We start from the raw sequence: 17,200 nt of genomic DNA, 5'->3' as shown, positions 1-17,200 counted from the left end.
ATACAGTAATCCCACAATAAAGAACACTGGCACATCATTGCTATTCAAGCATGTGAATCCCTGGTCTACAGCAATCTCCAGTCTACAGCACCCACTGTTTGCTAATGGCTGAGAACACTGCAGAGCAGAGCTGAAACAGAGCTCTGGGAGCAGGTGCTGTTCACACCGACCAGTTCCAGAAGCACATCTGTACTCAACTCGTACAGCTGTGTACCCTCTCAGCCAATCCGAGTGGAGGGCTTTCTCAATTATTATTATTCTTTTAGACCAGGGGTTCTATGACCACTTGCATGTTTAATGCACATCATTTTGTTTTATAAGAGACATGTCTTCTCGTGCTTCTCATGACCCAGTATCTCTCTGTTATTTAGGATTCTCCTTTTCCTAGGTTTTCAGTCGGGGGCCCCTTCTTAAGATAGTTTTTAAAAAAAGGATTCACAAAAAAGGCGCAGCGCTCATCAACCGTTGGTGAGGTTGACCGCACTCTCTCAGGCAAAGTGCCAGAAATGTATTTAATCATTTCAACTTCACCAAACAAAGACAATGACTTTTCTAGCATTTTTCTCTCAAACAGGAAAGTATAAGAACCTCTGTTATTTAGCACAGTAGCCAGATACTCCCGTGTGGTCAGTCAGCGCTGCAGACCCTGCTTTCCCTGATGTCATGTGTGGTCAGCCTGCGGTCAGCGTGCTGTCGAGTGTACTCTGTGAGCTGTTTCCTGCAGTCACTGCAGTCAGGCGAGCAGGGCAGGGTGCTGCAGAGAGTCTGGGAGCTCTGAAGTCTTGGAGTCCTGTACTCTGAGTAACAGCAGCTCGGGAGCTCATCCATCTCAGCAATCCTGCAGGAAAAGAGGCTCCTCTCTCTGGGAGCATGGCACTGCTGGGCTGGGGCTGCATCATCTGCTTTCTAGCTGCTGCAGGTAAGCTGCTAATCAGATTGTTGCACTTGAAAGAAAAACCGGATCAGGCTTTTGCAACAGAGCACAGCTTGCCTCGCTTTTTTTTTTTTTTTCAAAGCAAAATTCGTTCATGTTTCACAACTTCAAGATAACACTTCTGGTGTGTGAGTAGAAGAGCTTAAATGAACTTTCCATGCTTGTCTGGCTCTGAAACATTAGCACAGGAGGAATATATATATATATATATATATATATATATATATATATAGATAGAGAGAGAGAGAGAGAGAGAGAGAGAGAGAGAGAGAGAGAGAGAGAGAGAGAGAGAGAGAGAGAGAGAGAGAGAGAGAGAGAGAGAGAGAGAGAGAGAGAGAGAGAGAGAGATTTAAAGCTGCGTGGTTAGATAGTGTAATACAGTGCCTACAGCGCTGAGCAGTACTACACACTGGCACATATTCTAGGTATTCTGAGAACGTCAGCGGGCTTGGAAATAGCTGTCTATAAAAGGACTTTTGTGAGCTGAGTGCTGCTGCAGGTTGAACTGAAACCTGCAAGAACTCATCTCGCTCCTGAACTGTGCCTGACATCACACAGGGCTGTGTAGCAAAGGGAACAGGATCAAAGCCACAGTTATCTATGAATTGAGTGAAAAGGTCACAGGTGGATCAAGCCTCAAGGAGCATAGAAGAATAGAAGAATGTGCTTCCATTGATTGATTAGTTTATCTCTAGCTTTGAACTATTGATCTTTTTTATTATTAATTGTTCAAAGAAACGTGGTGCAAAGCTTAGTAAAAACAGACTCCCCTTACTGCATCAAAAATCACAGAAATGTGTCTGGGATCATTTTATCTTTGTATAATGGCCACTAGCTCTGTTCCCATGGTGATCTTTTGCCACTGATCCTCTTTTTGTCTTTGTCTATTGGTAGCTAATAACATGACCACAAAATCGAGCCTGTAATATCTGGGCGCTCTGTTCACAGGTACAATAGCAAAAGCCGCTCAGGCGATGGTGTGGAGCACAGTGATGCACGGGATTCTGGGCCGGTCAGTCCTCCTGTCCGTCTCACTCAACTCAACTCAGCTACAGTCAATGAAATGGTCAGTGAAGAAGGAGGACTCCAAAACAGTAAGGATTTTAACAGCTGTAAATAAAACCCAGCCACAAATAACACCCCCGTTCCTTCAACGTGTGGAGCTCCTGAAGAATGGCTCGATGCTCCTGAGAAACGTGACCGGCTCAGATCAAGGGGTTTATACTGTGACAGTAACAGACTGGGATGGGACAGAAGAAACGGAGACCATCACCCTGACAGTGAGCGGTAAGCGAGTTTAAACCTAAATAGAAGTTGACTGGTGGCTGGAGGAACGACTGCTGGAATCAGGTTTATGGGTGAATTGAAACAGTGCCTCTATACTCTAACGACTAGACTACACTCTTCCCTTTCTGTCACATGTCACAGAGGCGTATAAAGAATTTAGCCTAATTCTTCATTATTAAAACATAGACATACTAAAAGAAGCTTCATAAATGACTCTTTGGGTAGGTGCAGTCTACATAAAGACCCTTGTTCTCCAGCCCCCCTCTCAGAGCCCTTCATTTCAGTTTCTATACACAACACCTCGCACTCTGTGCTGCTGAACCTGAGCTGTGAGGTCACAGAGGGAACGCAGCCCTCCTATTGGTGGCTGAAGGATGGCAAGCCCCTCCCCCAGGACGGCAGGCACTTTGTGTCGGAGCAGAACTCGTCTCTGGAGGTGAGGAACGTGACGGAGCGAGACTGCGTCACCTACACCTGCGTGAGCCGGAACAGGCTGGGTAGCAGGGAGGCACAGCGGGGCATCACAGGTGAGAGGCTCCTGTCACACCCTATAGTATTTATTTAAAGCACTGCTGCTTTCAAATCCTGAGCAAGGCAGTCCAATAAAACAATTCATATCCAAGCGTGTCCATGAGATGGCGACAGGAGAAGTGATGTCCGAACAGCAGGCAGCACTGATAATGTCTTTTCAAGTGCATTCATTATATACGTTTATCAGTGTGCTGCAGGTGCGTGTGTGCGTGAGCATGTGCATGTGCATGTGTGCGTGTGCATAATTTCTCTCTTTGACATGTTGTCTTCCTCAGCTAAAGACACCACTGCCTGTCTCCCTGCATGGTCACTCTCTCAGGCTCAAGTTCTGTCAGTAGCAGCTGCAGTGCTGTGTGTGGCAGGGCTGTGCATCATCCTCTACTGCACCAAGAAGCATTATCAGGGTAAGACCCGGGGGCAGGGGAACTGAGATAAAAGGCAACAAAATAATGTTTTATCCAAATCACCTGTACTGTCTATTAGAAATGCATGCATAGCATGGAGAAGAGCTGTTTAGTGTAGCTAAGCACTACAAAGAGCGACCGAAGTAGACCATACTTTAGAAATCAAATATTGTTATAAAATAACATAATTACTGAACATCAAAAAATTATATATATATATATTTTCACAGCATATACCCAGAAACACATCCAATGAAGAAATCAAATCACGCACATCTAGATATTTAATTTAATGTAAGCAACCCTAACATCTGTGTCAACAATCTGCAGTTAACTACACTGTTACATTATACAGTTTCCATGAATGAGTATCGGGTCATTTCACTAGGTGCTGAATCACCACGACAGGTTTTATTGATTGATTTATTGATTGATTTATTGATTTATTTCTGATTGTTGAATTCTAATGATATTTCTCTCCTTGCCTTCCTGCAAGACAGAAATCTGGCATTGGATCGGAGGTAAGCCTGCTTTTGTATATCTAAAGATAACCTTGTAATTGAATGAATTGAAAGATAATATTGTTATTGAACGAATTTCGTGGAATAACTGGGCTCTTTTGGACTGTGGAATATGGGTGTGAATGACAGCAAGCACTGGTAAAATATGAATCGGTTATTTACATAAATAAACCACTACGCTAGGGGGGCGTGCAAATTTTAAAACTTTGTGTTCTGTCCTGCACAGGGGTGCAAGAGGAAAGGGAGCCGGAGGAGACAAACAGACGAGGTACCTGTCACCCTAAAGTCTTCACCTTCATTCAAGTGTACAATGATAAAAAAAATATATAGAGCACAGTGAAGCACAGAGCAACTAGCATGCATTATTACCATGGGAGACTCTGAAACTAAACAAGAAGCCTAGCTATACTGTAGCTACACTGTTCTTACACGGCTGATTGCATCAACCACGCTGTCATGGAATATATTACAAGCTATTGAAGCTGTTATCTTTGTGTGGGCCATGCTTCTGGGCAGTCGATTCCCCCACGCGATTCCTCTCGTAAACAGCTGCATGAAAACGACGCGCATTGCAAAGACACTGCAAACACTTCTGCTTGTGGGTTTGTTAGCCCTTGCCAGAGTCTGTAGACCTGCATGGTCTCAGTTGAGGCTGCCTGGTTATCGTAACTCTATCAGGAAATTATGCTGTTTTTGGTTCTGACTGTTCTTTGCTTTTTCTTGTACAGGTATCAGAATCAGAAGAGATTATCAGCTCGATACACTAGGTATGTGGGTCTGTGTTTCTTCAGTCGCTCTACCCTAGGGCCTGTTTCTTCCTAACCATGGCTGAATCTCTCACCTCTATAGTCACTTCTGAAATCACACTCTGTAATGAGTAAGGTATATCTCTCCCCAATGCAAGGTGAGAGAAGCACAGATCTGAAATCACACTCTGTAATGAGTAAGGTATATCTCTCCCCAATGCAAGGTGAGAGAAGCACAGATCTGAAATCACACTCTGTAATGAGTAAGGTACATCTCTCTGCAATTGCAAGGTGAGAGAAGCACAGATCTGAAATCACACTCTATAATGAGTAAGGTATATCTCTCCCCAATGCAAGGTGAGAGAAGCACAGATCTGAAATCACACTCTGTAATGAGTAAGGTATATCTCTCCCCAATGCAAGGTGAGAGAAGCACAGATCTGAAATCACACTCTGTAATGAGTAAGGTACATCTCTCCGCAATGCAAGGTGAGAGAAGCACAGATCTGAAATCACACTCTGTAATGAGTAAGGTACATCTCTCTGCAATTCAAGGTGAGAGAAGCACAGATCTGAAATCACACTCTGTAATGAATAAGGTACATCTCTCTGCAATGCAAGGTGAGAGAAGCACAGATCTGAAACATTTGGCTTGTGCAGTCTGACATCCTGTTCATTGCAACACTTTTTGTTTGTTGTAAATGACACCTGTGATATAAACCGTATCAAAATGTCATAGTTACGCAATCGCAGCCGAGCAACTGAGCAACCAGGCAACCATGCAACCGAGCGGCACATTTTAACAAACTAACGTCCCTGACCTGAAAAGACAGGCAGACAGACTAGATCCATTATGAACACAACAGTGTATAATACCAGTCTTATTGCTTTGAATGTGTATAGGTTGTGTGTAATCTATGGATACCTACACTGTTACTGCAGCATCTTAAATCCAATCTCCTTTTTCTCCCACAGAGGAAAACCTGTACAATGAGGAGGGAGGTGCCCAGGTAATGCAATGCATTTCAAGTTAAACTGAATTCCCTCTTGAGTGCAGAGCAGTTTTGAATGCTCATGGTTAAGTGTAACACACACACACACACACACACACAGTGTCATTAAGTGTAACACACACACACACAGTGTCATGTGAGATTAGTGCTGGACGGCTCAGCGGTTCATTGGTCTAACGCAGCGTGGAAACCGTAGTGCATTGCTGCTCTGAAATGGTCTGAAACGATGAAAAATATTTAATAAAATATTATAACCAGAAACTTACAGAGACCCTTTTCTTATCTGAATCAAACACCAAGCTGCAAACACGTCAGTTTCAGGATGTGTTATACAGAATCAATAACCCCTCTATAAATGTGTTATAAAGGTTGTTATAAACACAGACCGCTATAGCAACACAGTCTTATAACAGCTGTAACCATGGCATTGTAAGAAGCGTACTGATGACTTTATATCATATTATAAACGTATGCAATAATAGCTCTAATGACACGTTAATAGATGATTAGTCACTGGGGAGTCATACTAAAGCATCATTTGTCCTTCAGGATGGTGTTGTGGACAGTGTAGGGGCAATGGTCCCATACACTTACATGGATTTCCTTCCAGCTGGGATCTGCAGAGACCAGACGGCAGAGGAAAGCATGTACTCCACCATCGAAGACACTGCATCACAGGCAGAGGGCTCCCTCACACACACACACACACGGAGCAATCACACAGTAACAGTGGAAGCTGTTCGTCGAGGACATTCTAAAGAGGTTCAGTTCTATTAGCAAGTCTTTATGGGCTCCCCGGAGTGGCACAGCCGGGTGGTGAGTCGTACAGTCAGGGGAGCGCAGGTTCCTGGCTGTTCGAAGTCGACAGTCTTCACTGGGTATTTTGCAGGGAGTGTCGCTTTGGGTCTGGTGCTCCTGTGGGTTAGGGAGACAAAACCGGAAGGGACTGTTTCTCCTCATCGCTCTACAGCGCACCCTGTTGGCCAGGAGCCCAGTGAGCTCAGGCAGACACCTGCATGTTGGGGATCGGAGGACACCCACCGAACCTTCACTTCTCCTCAGCTGTGTGGGGGGATTGCTGTGACAAGGGGAAAAATAACAAGACATTCAAAACTGGGGAGAAAATCAATCATGGATGAATTTATTGGTCACACTAAATCAAATTTAAAAAGTCTTTATGCCGTGAGTCGTGATGCTAAAAATAAATTATGATTTATATAATTATTTTGTCTCTTTGCTTATTTTTTAATTATAGGATATGTAAATTTAAAATAAGAACCAGCACTGCAGATATTTCCTGTGAGAAAGTATGAAGCCAGCTTTCTGTGAGTGAAAGCAGTGCACACAGAGCACCTACACAGGAGTGGTGAGAGATCTCTCTACACGAGGTGCTAGAATATCTCCAGGGTGCTGAATACACCTCTGCTTGCTCAATGAGTCTGGATGGCATGACATTGATTACAACACCCCATTGCTTCTGTAGTGTACATTTGCTGTGCATATGAAATCAGACCACTGGAATATCTTGGAAAATTGTCAATATAGGCAAATTAGCGTGTGTCAAATTTAAATTGACTTTAATAGGACATGCGTGCAATTAATCAAAAATAGTAAGAGAAAAGGAACACATACCCACAAATGATAAAATGTATGAGACTTTTTAGAAGTTGTTTAATGTGACTAATTGAAGCAGAACGTGGTGTAACATTTTCACACGTTCTTTCTATAACTGATCGAAATATTGAAATCCTCACACCCTGGGGTTTTCCTGCAGGTGGGTATAGAAAGGATATAAATGACAAAGCATGCAGTGTGTGCCAATGCATTTGCACGTTACTGTAGACCACCTAGAGTGTCTGTCTGCTGTCCTACCCGGGGGGGGGCTCTGTAGCTGTAAGGCTGACTAAATGCAGGGCTAGCGATGAAGGAGAGCTAGTCCCTCGTACGTCTCCTGTGGTTTCTGTGGGTGTGAAGAGCTTTCACACTTTAATCTCACAGCTCCATGAGCAGAGTTTCCTGTGAGCATTGCAGAGGATGGAAAGACAGCTCAGCACATGGCAAACCTCGCTGCTCTTATATAAAACTACTTCTGTGCACAGATATACAGAGGACCCAATTCACAAAGCTTTTAATTTCATTTAGAGATTGATATAGTCACTTGACTGCTGTTCTAGAGTGGAAGTAGATATCATATCAGTATTTTAATAATGCACCGCACTGGGTAAGAGTCAGTCCCAGCACTGGTGGTGTAAATGAGGTAGGGATGGATATCAGAGCTGTGACTGCTTTCTGTTTTGTACAGTGGTTAAGATCTGGTGCTGATCTTGGAGTTGGGGTCCAGCCTTCTCCTGTGAATCGTGTTGCCACTCCTCGCCCTGTCAGTCTCTCCCGAGTCTGTGTACGAAGCTGCTGGTACTGGTACAAGCCAGTGAGCTTCATGCCTTGCAAACGTTCCCGCGAGCCATCACGCTTGTAGAAACGACCAGTGTGTAACATGCCACCGTATTTAATCAATCACAGAAGCTTTTCATTTTTGCACTACTTGTTTTCTGGGCTTCATTTTATATATTTAAAAGATAAAAATAAATTGATGACAAACACTTTTATTAAAAATGTGAATGATGTCAAATGAAATGAGTACGCGTAGGCAGGAAGTTTCCTGTGCGTGCCGAGTAACATCAGGAGCGGGACGCCCTGACCCAATTTTTTTTTTTTTTTTTTTTTTTTTTTGAATACTTGTTTCTGACGAAGTAAAATCTATAAACTGGAGATAAAAATAAATTGATGACAAACACTTTTATTAAAAATGTGAATGATGTCAAATGAAATGAGTACGCGTAGGCAGGAAGTTTCCTGTGCGTGCCGAGTAACATCAGGAGCGGGACGCCCTGACCCAATTTCAACAAGCAAAGAAATAACAACTTAAGAGCAGTTAGGAAAAAAAAAGACAGACCTAAGCATACGTGTGAATACACAGCATGAAAACTTCAATATTCCTTGAGCTTGGACTGGAAAATTAGCCGATAGTTACTGTAATTCCTTAAAAGGGGTTATAACTAATGAAATAATTCACTAAACATATATATAGTGATAAGATAGTAATACAATAGTAAACACATAGTAACAAGCACAGGACTAGACAGTTACCAAGGTAAACTCTTTGAATAGTAGTGTCTTTGAATGTTGAAACAGTTTTCATGACAGACAAAGCTTCAAAGAGTAAGTTTTGAGTAGGTGTCAACTGTCAATGAACGCTGCTGAGGCAGAACACTTGCATTGGCTGACAAGCGATGTGACATTTTCATACGGTGTGATTACAGCCATGCAAAGTGACAAAAAGCAAATAGGCCTTTTTTTATTTTGCCCTCCTTTCCTTCATCTCTCAAAACCCAGCCTGAGAAAACATGGCAGGCACAATTTACCAAATGTACCAAATTTATTTTCTTTTAGTTCTGTGCCCACTGAAGACAGCCAATGACATAGTCTTTCTCACTAAGCTTATCTGTTGTCAGCAGGTGCAATTTCCTGCAGTCAGGTTGCTGCAGAGAGTCTGGGAGCTCTGAAGTCTTGGAGTCCTGTACTCTGAGTAGCAGCAGCTCAGGAGCTCGTCCATCTCAGTAATCCTGCAGGAAAAGAGGCTCCTCTCTCTGGGAGCATGGCACTGCTGGGCTGGGGCTGCATCATCTGCTTTCTAGCTGCTGCAGGTAAGAGAACTGTTTATTGTCTGTTATATTAAAAACATATGTTTATAATTACAAAAATGTGCAGTGCACAGTTTAGTAAATGCTCTTCAGGGTCATTAAGTTGCTTAAACAGTAGACAAAGTTTTGAAACCCTGCTCCTACCGATCGCAGCCTGATCAATATTTTGGAACCACACTGTTAAATTGTGTTTGTGCAATTGTAAACATGCTCAATACTACAGTAAAACTTATGTCAGGAACAAAAACAATAAGGGAGCTATTTTTTTAAAAATTTCTAGTACAAATCTAAAAGAAGGTTTTCTCTCTCAAGCTCTGTGTGCATCTGTTTTACCAATATACAAAGTTATTGAGCTAAAAAAGAAACAGAACTATGCCGTGTTTATTTTTTCACATGAGGTGTTGTTTTTTAGCTAAGGTCGGCTCACAATTCTTTAATTTGAACTTAAAATGAAAGGCATTGCAGATATCTGAAGTTAAAAATGTCAAGGGCACTGTCTCCACTGGCACAGAGGCTTCTTTGAGCCGATGCAGGGCCACGGAAAATATTGTGAAAGATTCTTCACGGGTCGTAGAATGCATTATAAAAACAAAGTAAAGAAGCGCTTATTGAACGAAGATCATTGTATATTTTTCACTGCTTCAGGGATAAGCTATGCTGCCCAACAGCCACCTAACTTTATAAGAATAAACACCATTCACGGGAGACACAGATGATTGAAAACAAAACTAATAATTAAAGAAATCTGCTCTGTGGATAGAGGCACCATAATTAAAAATATAACCCTAGGCTCATTCTCAGACGTATTAGAGGTGCCACTCTAAAATCATCCTCCTAGACACAACTCTCCGAAGGCTAACTGCGTTGGCCATATAAGAGAACCCTAAAGTACTGCCCAAGAATTAAAGTACACTGCAGCATATAGTATAGGAAACAGCATGCTAGTGTAGTATTGTCTATATGGATCATTAATGAAATGTATCTGATGTTTCTTCTCCACAGGTACAATAGCAGAAGCCGTTCAGGTGATGGTGTGGAGCACCGCGGTTCTGGGCCGGTCAGTCCTCCTGTCCACCTCACTCAACTCAACTCAGCTACAGTCAATGAAATGGTCAGTGAAGAAGGAGGACTCCAAAACAGTGAGGATTTTAACAGCTGAAAATAAAACTCAGCCACAAATAACACCCCCGTTCCTTCAACGTGTGGAGCTCCTGAAGAATGGCTCGATGCTCCTGAGAAACGTGACCGGCTCAGATCAAGGGGTTTATACTGTGACAGTAACAGACTGGGACGGGACAGAAGAAACAGAGACTATCACCCTGACAGTGAGCGGTAAGCGAGTCAATTCTCAGACTTAGACAGCTGGGATGTGTTTCAATATTCTAAACAGCAGGTAGATTTTATTAACAGCCCTATTAAACTCATTCATTAAAAGAAAGTTTGTTACTTGTGAAGAAGACAACAACAGCCTAGGATAGTCTTACATCAATGTAATTACATTTATCAGACTGACTTTAAATAACTTGGCAGGTAATGCTTCATGAGAAGGACTGTTGAATTTAAATGCTGTAGTAAAACACACACCGCTCCTTCTCTTAAGCATTCAAACCTGCGGATGAAGGGCGGTCTGTTTTAAATACCTGCGCTTTGAAAAGTGTGAGCCTCTTTGCCCTGCTTTCTTATTGTCTTGAGTGATGATAATAAGAGCTTTTTGAAGTATTGAAAGCTGGTGTTTCAACATCACAGCCAATAACAGCAGGATCAGCTCTTCAGTATCACCCTGTTTGCCTTCATTAGCAAACAAAACGTTTCTTGTGCGTGTCTCTGCAGCTGCAGTGGTGATCAACTCCCTCTCTGCCTCCCCTGATTCCCCCAGCATGGGAGACAACGTGACCCTGAGCTGCAGAGTCTCCGGGGGAACACAACGCAGTGTATCCTGGCTCAAGGACGGAGACCTCCTGCCCAATAAGACCCTGGCACACCTCTCCCTCCCGACGCTGGCACCCTCGCACTGTGGTCTCTACACCTGTCTGGCACAGGATGCCTTCAGCTCTGACCAGGCTGACTACCGCTTGACTGGTAAGACCCACACACACAGACATTTCTTATTTCGATTCTCTAAATGGCTGGATGTATAGAATGATGTTGTACCCCTCTTATATTCCTGTTTGTAGCCCCGGGATGTGAAAACCCTTTCTCTGCTTCGATTGCCCTGGTTGCCTGTGGAGTTGTGCTTGTTGTCATCGCTGCCCTGGGTACAAGATGCTGGTGTAAGATTCACCTGGGAGCCTGCTCTGGTGAGGATATTACTAATTACTGAACCGTTGAGGTGAAAAAGCAGGGGCAGTTTGAGCAGAGATGGAGTTAAGATTCTGGTTCTAACGGAAGGAGCTCATGTTTCTCTGTTTTCAATCTGATGGATGTCTGCTGATAGCACATCTACAGCAGAGGAGTGCAGCACGATTCATGTAACGGAATGCGGGGCATTGTTTCAGGCACTTCAAAAAGGCTTTTCCTTTTGCATAATATCACCATTCACTTTAAACGTTGGATATTGGATATGCATAGTGGTTTAACCAGGTAAGATATATATATATTTTTTAAATTAACAATTGTCATATTTTTATTCTAACTTTGTTTTATCAATATACTGGTAGTAACAGAATTTAGTTCACCGTTTCTGCATAACGTTAGTGTATAACTTAGTAATTACACACATCGTTGTGTATTTACAAAGTAATTACTACTGTATTACCGCTGCAATTACTGCATAATTATAGGGTGCTTTGATTTAATTTTACAGCCTCTCTTTAGCTGAGGGATCAATTTATAAAACACATATAAACATGTTAATAAAGAATGCTTACAAAATCAGACATTTATTAAAATGCAATTTTAATGACTCGTTACCAGTCTTAATGCCCTGTTATAACATAATCATAAGCGTTGTTATAACACCTCACTGACATTATATAAAACACTATAACATGTTAGAATAAATAATAAGGTATATAGGTTTTCCTTTATAACACATTTATAGAGGCATTGTTCATTTCATAACAGCTCCTTAAATTCACCTTATTCAGTATGAAGAGCCTTGAATTAACCAACAACACAGAGATCCAGCTGATCTCGACATTAGGGAAAAATCTGTTAAAAATAGCAATGAAAACCTTCAGAAATGTGTTACAGCTAGCGATATAGAACTATTATTAACCTGTCAGAGCAAAGCAATGTATTCAAAATGTTACAAATCTTTATTATCGATTACAGAAATCATCTCCCTGTTAACAAAGTGTTTCTAAAACTAAAACCACTATCACCAATTGAATAGGACGGGACACCTCACTGCCCAGTATTTTCTGTTATTTGTACAGGCATGGTCCTATGAGTAAACTGACTCAGAAATCTAGGTTTTTTATTATTGGAGTTGTATGATATGTTCGGTGTACTGGATTCAAAACGGATGCATTTCTTATTTCATTATAGCTTGAGACCATTCGTAAAATTGTACGTGCTGCAACACGGCAAAATCAAAACGCTCTCAGTATTGTTTTTATATGATTGCGATTTAACTTGAGACTATATATATATATATATATAATCATTATAATTTTTTTAAATTTCTCATCTTTGCATTTCTGTTTTTTTTTTTTTTTTTTAATCAATTTGAAGAAGATGTGTGTTATCACTGAGAATCTGTGTAACCTTGCAGGGCTCTGTGGTATTATATATATATATATATATAATGTGTGATAGTAAAACAGTATTTCAAACATGTGCTGCCGTTTTATCACAATCTGTAATTGTTACCAGCAAGAACATGTGAACTCTTTGAACATTCACACCTCCTCTAGATGAAATATGAAGTGCGTAGACTGGTAAATAACGAAGGTCTTGACTGAGCGCTTGTTAGCTTTGTTCATATACAGCAAGTTGCACAAGTGAAAATATTAGAAACTAAAACGAATCCTACATCTCTCAACAGAAAATCCAAGGGCAGGACAAGAAGTGGATGTGGTATATTTATTTATTTATTTATTTCATGTCATGTGTTTTGTTTATGTTTTAGACTTTTTGTTCATGCTATTTCAGTAACATTTTATATTAAGCGCCTTTAAATGTACAGCGATTCAACTGTTATAGCACATGTATTCACACAAGAATTACATTGTAATTACACACCACGTGTGCAAGTACAGTGAGTGTAGTTATAAAACAAACTAACAACTAGCAACATTTTGTAATTGTAATTGCATGGTTATTACTGTGTCATTAGAGTATAGTTAATCTCCTAACATAGTGTCAATTACTAGAGTACCAGAATTTTATTATAAGGGACACGTCTATATGTGTGTGTGTGTGTGTGTGTGTGTGTGTGTGCGCACTGATAATATTAACAGTAACATTAAATAATATTTTAATACACATAGTACAATGCATTTTTTAAAATAAATACGATTCATATACATGCATTTCAAAAAGATAGACTAAGCAGAATATTTTTGCAATTGCAATTCTATGTGTTTTTATTGAAGTGCGCTCATCATTTTCAGTAATCGTGATTATCATCCTGCTGACAATAGTATATAAAAGGAACAATAAAGCATCAGCAACTCCTTATCCAAAATACACATTCTAGACACCAGCGCACAAATACAAATACAATTCAGCAATTAAGTGCTTCTCGTTTTCTCAATTTCAAATTTGAACTCAGTCCATATAAGGTTAAAAAAGCAGTCGCATTGGCCAGGCTTAAAGAAAGTTTATACTAACTCAATTCAATGACAAACTTTTCAGCTAAATGCCATTGAGAAAAATAATTGCTATTCAAAACATTAGGCATTGAAGTTACTAAATAGGGTGCATTTCTAAAACATATATAAATATGTTTCTTTAGGCTTTGATGGTTATTAATAGCAACCACATTTTAATGATACATTCAGTTACACGTGTAAAGCTTCAAGTCATGTTATAAAAGAAGTAATATTGCCTTATTTGCTTGTTCCTATAACATATTTTTTGCTAGCATTGTTTTTAAACATTAATAAGAGTAAACTACAGAGTATAGGGTAACACTTTATGTTAAGGTGTTGCTTATTAGGATGTTTTATAAATATATAATATATGCTTAATAACTATGTTATAAAGTATTAATAAAGCATTATAGATGGTTTATAACCATGCACTAGCCATAGATGGAATTACAGTTTTATAAAGGGGACAGTTTTTAGCCACTTATTGTACTTTGGGATGTTTAAATGTAATTATGTCTATGGTTATTGCATGGTTATAAACAATCGATAATGCATTATTAACACTCTATATCATGGTTATTACACATCAATTATAAATTTATAAAACGTTAATAAGCAGCACCTTAATATAAAGTGTTACAGAGTAGGGACAGTTACATGAGGTTCTCAACATGACTTATGCATGTGTTATAACACTCTTATAACATGTAACAGCAAACAATTATTTCAAACCTGTGCTGCTGTTGTATCACAATCTGTAATAGCATACTCGTAGATTGTATACAAGCTCTTTTAACGGATGCTTCTACTAAAGTCTGCTCCCGACACACCGGGCTGAGGATTCCAAATGTTCATGGTTTCAGGTCCAGTCCCCCAGAAGCCAGACTCCAGTGGAGCTGGAATACGCAGAGCTGGAATTTCAGGACAGAGCCGAGCGGCCAACCCCACAGCAACACACAGCTCCAGAAGATCTGAGTGTTATCTACTCACAGTGCCGCTAGTGAAGCTGCTCATCACAGCAACACACACAGCACTGCAGGCAGCAAGGCATCGGGGCATGCAAATTCACCCAATTAGTATTGCAGGCTCGTGCAAAGTGCCTGGGCGCTGTATGAGTTTGAATGGTTATGCACAGTTATGAATCCTCAGCAGACTGGCAGTGCAGTCCTTTCAAGTGACCTTCTCTCTTCGGTTCTGTGACTCGACGGGTGACTAGCTGGTACAGGTGCTGGAGAATAAATGGGAAACACCTGCCATGTGTAGTACACCTCCATCGCATGACTACTAGGACTGCTGAGACTTTGTGAATTCTGTATTTGTTTTTTTTAATCCAAATACATTTTTCTGTTTGTCGTATATTAATATGTTTTTAAATTGTCATCCCTATAACATATACTCAGAAAATACACCATTCATTTTTAAGAGCTTCTTGTTGAAAGGCTTCTAGTTTTATGACTGAGTTTCTTTTTTTAGCTCCTATCTCTATTATCTTGCCGCTATGACAGTACACACTGTTGTATAGTTCACATTTTAAACAACTAAACTCTTGTGAATCATCCATGCTGTTTGTTCTGGGAGAGACATTAACTAACATAATCCACAGCTCTGAAAAAACTCATCTTCTGAGTCAACGACTTCTTCATTTGACTAGGTGCCATAATACTGCTATTTGACACTTCAGTTTTATGCCAACCATTTAAGACTTATAAACAGGGCTCTGGTCAATTCCTGTTTTTCAAATACTGTATTAAAATAAACGTAATAAAATCAATGATGCCCCCCTTGTAATGGGTCTCTGGCGAAAATGTCACCCCAGTTCTTTTATCAAAGCATTTGATCTGGCGCCTGCATTCAGCCACAAACAGGAGTCGTGTGAGGATTACACAAGCAGCAACACAAGGAATTAGATCAGCTGTTATTTTTTACAAGAGAGAACTGAAACTTGTCAGTGTTGACAAATTTGATTCCTCTTTGATTTGTCCTTCTGAATTGGTCAAGGTTTTGGGTTTTTTTTTTTTTTTTTTTGCTATCTTACTCTTTAGTTTTTTCCAGAAAATAACTCTTCTGCAGACAGCCCCTGAAGAGCTAAGCCCTTGAGTTCTGTTACGTTTGCACAGGTATGTAAAGCCAATCCTATTGATTTTTCTTGATTAATTAATGTGCATTTGGGATCGGAGATTATTAAGGTGCTGGTAATGACAGCGCTGGAGAGCTGAGAATGGAGTGTTTAGTGCTCATTATTATTAAGGTTCTGGTAATGACAGCGCTGGAGAGCTGAGTGGAATGACAGTAATGACAGCGCTGGAGAGCTGAGAGTGGAGTGTTTAGTGCTCATTATTATTAAGGTTCTGGTAATGACAGCGCTGGAGAGCTGAGAATGGAGTGTTTAGTGTGCTCATTATTATTAAGGTTCTGGTAATGACAGCGCTGGAGAGCATGGAGTATTATCATTATTATTAAGGTTCTGGTAATGACAGCGCTGGAGAGCTGAGAGTGGAGTGTTTAGTGTTCATTATTATTAAGGTTCTGGTAATGACAGCGCTGGAGAGCTGAGAGTGGAGTGTTTAGTGCTCATTATTATTAAGGTTCTGGTAATGACAGCGCTGGAGAGCTGAGAGTGGAGTGTTTAGTGTTCATTATTATTAAGGTTCTGGTAATGACAGCGCTGGAGAGTGGAGTGTATAGACTAGTGCTCATTATTATTAATGCAGTCAGTGTTTAATGCATTAAGTATGCATTCAAAATAGACAAGAATAAAATGGCTTTGCTTTGCAGAGTTATAAGAGCACATAAACCTTAAAATGAATGACAATAACAGTGTCTGTGTAGTTTGATTACGCTGTGCATCTGCATTCTTATAGAGGGTTAGCCAGGCTTTTTATAGAGTTTCCCTGCAGTTTCCAATGATTCACAGATCTTGTCAATGCTTTACCATGCTTTCACTATTTTTTCCATTTCATTTTTCCATTTACTCCAAATCTTCTCTCGCACAATTATCTTCTGAAATAAATAACCTAAAAACGCTATTTACAATTCTAAAACGACCCCAGACTTCAAGTTTCTGAGCCCCTGAGTGAAATGCTTGTGCTGTTTAGGAACTCTATTGGGTGAATTTGTACCTTTTTGCTGATTTGCACTGTAGAGGTGCTTTGAGAACCCTGCCCTGTGCTTCAGGGCGATGTTTCCAGTGCTCTTGCTAGACTCCCTGTGTGCCTCAGTTTGCAGGATGAGCAGGAGAACTCCTCTGTGGTCAGGGGCGGTGTGGCTTGCGGTCCTGTTGACCACAGCGCAGGGTCAGGACAAGGA

General features: G+C 40.6%; 3 protein-coding genes across 4 annotated transcripts in view; all 3 read left to right on the top strand.

The window, feature by feature from the left end:
- The first annotated feature begins 752 nt into the window (after window positions 1–752).
- LOC121309434 (hepatocyte cell adhesion molecule-like) lies at window positions 753–6,622 on the top strand. 2 transcript variants are annotated; one of them, XM_041242358.1, is made up of 9 exons: window positions 753–919; window positions 1,883–2,221; window positions 2,479–2,748; window positions 3,028–3,156; window positions 3,657–3,677; window positions 3,904–3,945; window positions 4,406–4,444; window positions 5,399–5,433; window positions 5,986–6,622. In XM_041242358.1, the coding sequence occupies exons 1-9, from the start codon at window positions 871–873 to the stop codon at window positions 6,211–6,213; spliced, it is 1,152 nt and encodes a 383-aa protein (XP_041098292.1). In that variant the 5' UTR covers window positions 753–870; the 3' UTR covers window positions 6,214–6,622. The 2 variants fall into 2 exon arrangements, with proteins under 2 accessions (XP_041098292.1, XP_041098293.1); XM_041242359.1 differs by having other exon boundaries at window positions 3,653–3,677; window positions 5,986–6,070.
- A 2,130-nt stretch (window positions 6,623–8,752) lies between these two features.
- LOC121309435 (hepatocyte cell adhesion molecule-like) lies at window positions 8,753–15,695 on the top strand. The gene is made up of 6 exons (XM_041242360.1): window positions 8,753–9,140; window positions 10,140–10,469; window positions 10,968–11,216; window positions 11,312–11,434; window positions 13,126–13,157; window positions 14,758–15,695. Exons 1-6 carry the CDS (start codon window positions 9,092–9,094, stop codon window positions 14,893–14,895), a joined length of 921 nt encoding a protein of 306 aa, XP_041098294.1. The 5' UTR covers window positions 8,753–9,091; the 3' UTR covers window positions 14,896–15,695.
- A 212-nt stretch (window positions 15,696–15,907) lies between these two features.
- The window catches only part of LOC121309436 (complement C1q subcomponent subunit A-like), a 2,756-nt gene continuing 1,463 nt past the window's right edge, over window positions 15,908–17,200 (top strand). Inside the window, exons 1-2 of the mRNA XM_041242361.1 lie at window positions 15,908–16,011; window positions 17,113–17,200. The exon at window positions 17,113–17,200 is cut by the window's right edge and continues 92 nt beyond it. Of these exons, the coding sequence (XP_041098295.1) occupies window positions 17,121–17,200 (80 nt within the window). The 5' untranslated portion in view covers window positions 15,908–16,011; window positions 17,113–17,120. The remainder of the gene's footprint in view (window positions 16,012–17,112) is intronic.

The sequence above is a fragment of the Polyodon spathula genome, unplaced genomic scaffold (assembly GCF_017654505.1).
Source record: "Polyodon spathula isolate WHYD16114869_AA unplaced genomic scaffold, ASM1765450v1 scaffolds_1271, whole genome shotgun sequence".
Taxonomy (NCBI): Eukaryota; Metazoa; Chordata; class Actinopteri; order Acipenseriformes; family Polyodontidae; genus Polyodon; species Polyodon spathula.
This window is presented reverse-complemented; position numbering and strand designations above follow the sequence as displayed.

Bases quoted from the DNA above. Each gene is read 5' to 3' on its own strand.
- LOC121309434 (XM_041242358.1), top strand. From the start codon at position 871: ATGGCACTGCTGGGCTGGGGCTGCATCATCTGCTTTCTAGCTGCTGCA. The intron at 920-1,882 runs GTAAGCTGCTAA...CTCTGTTCACAG, and splicing joins CTGCTTTCTAGCTGCTGCAG to GTACAATAGCAAAAGCCGCT. The intron at 3,946-4,405 runs GTACCTGTCACC...TTTCTTGTACAG, and splicing joins GGAGGAGACAAACAGACGAG to GTATCAGAATCAGAAGAGAT.
- LOC121309435 (XM_041242360.1), top strand. From the start codon at position 9,092: ATGGCACTGCTGGGCTGGGGCTGCATCATCTGCTTTCTAGCTGCTGCA. The intron at 11,217-11,311 runs GTAAGACCCACA...TCCTGTTTGTAG, and splicing joins GGCTGACTACCGCTTGACTG to CCCCGGGATGTGAAAACCCT. The intron at 11,435-13,125 runs GTGAGGATATTA...ATCTCTCAACAG, and splicing joins TCACCTGGGAGCCTGCTCTG to AAAATCCAAGGGCAGGACAA.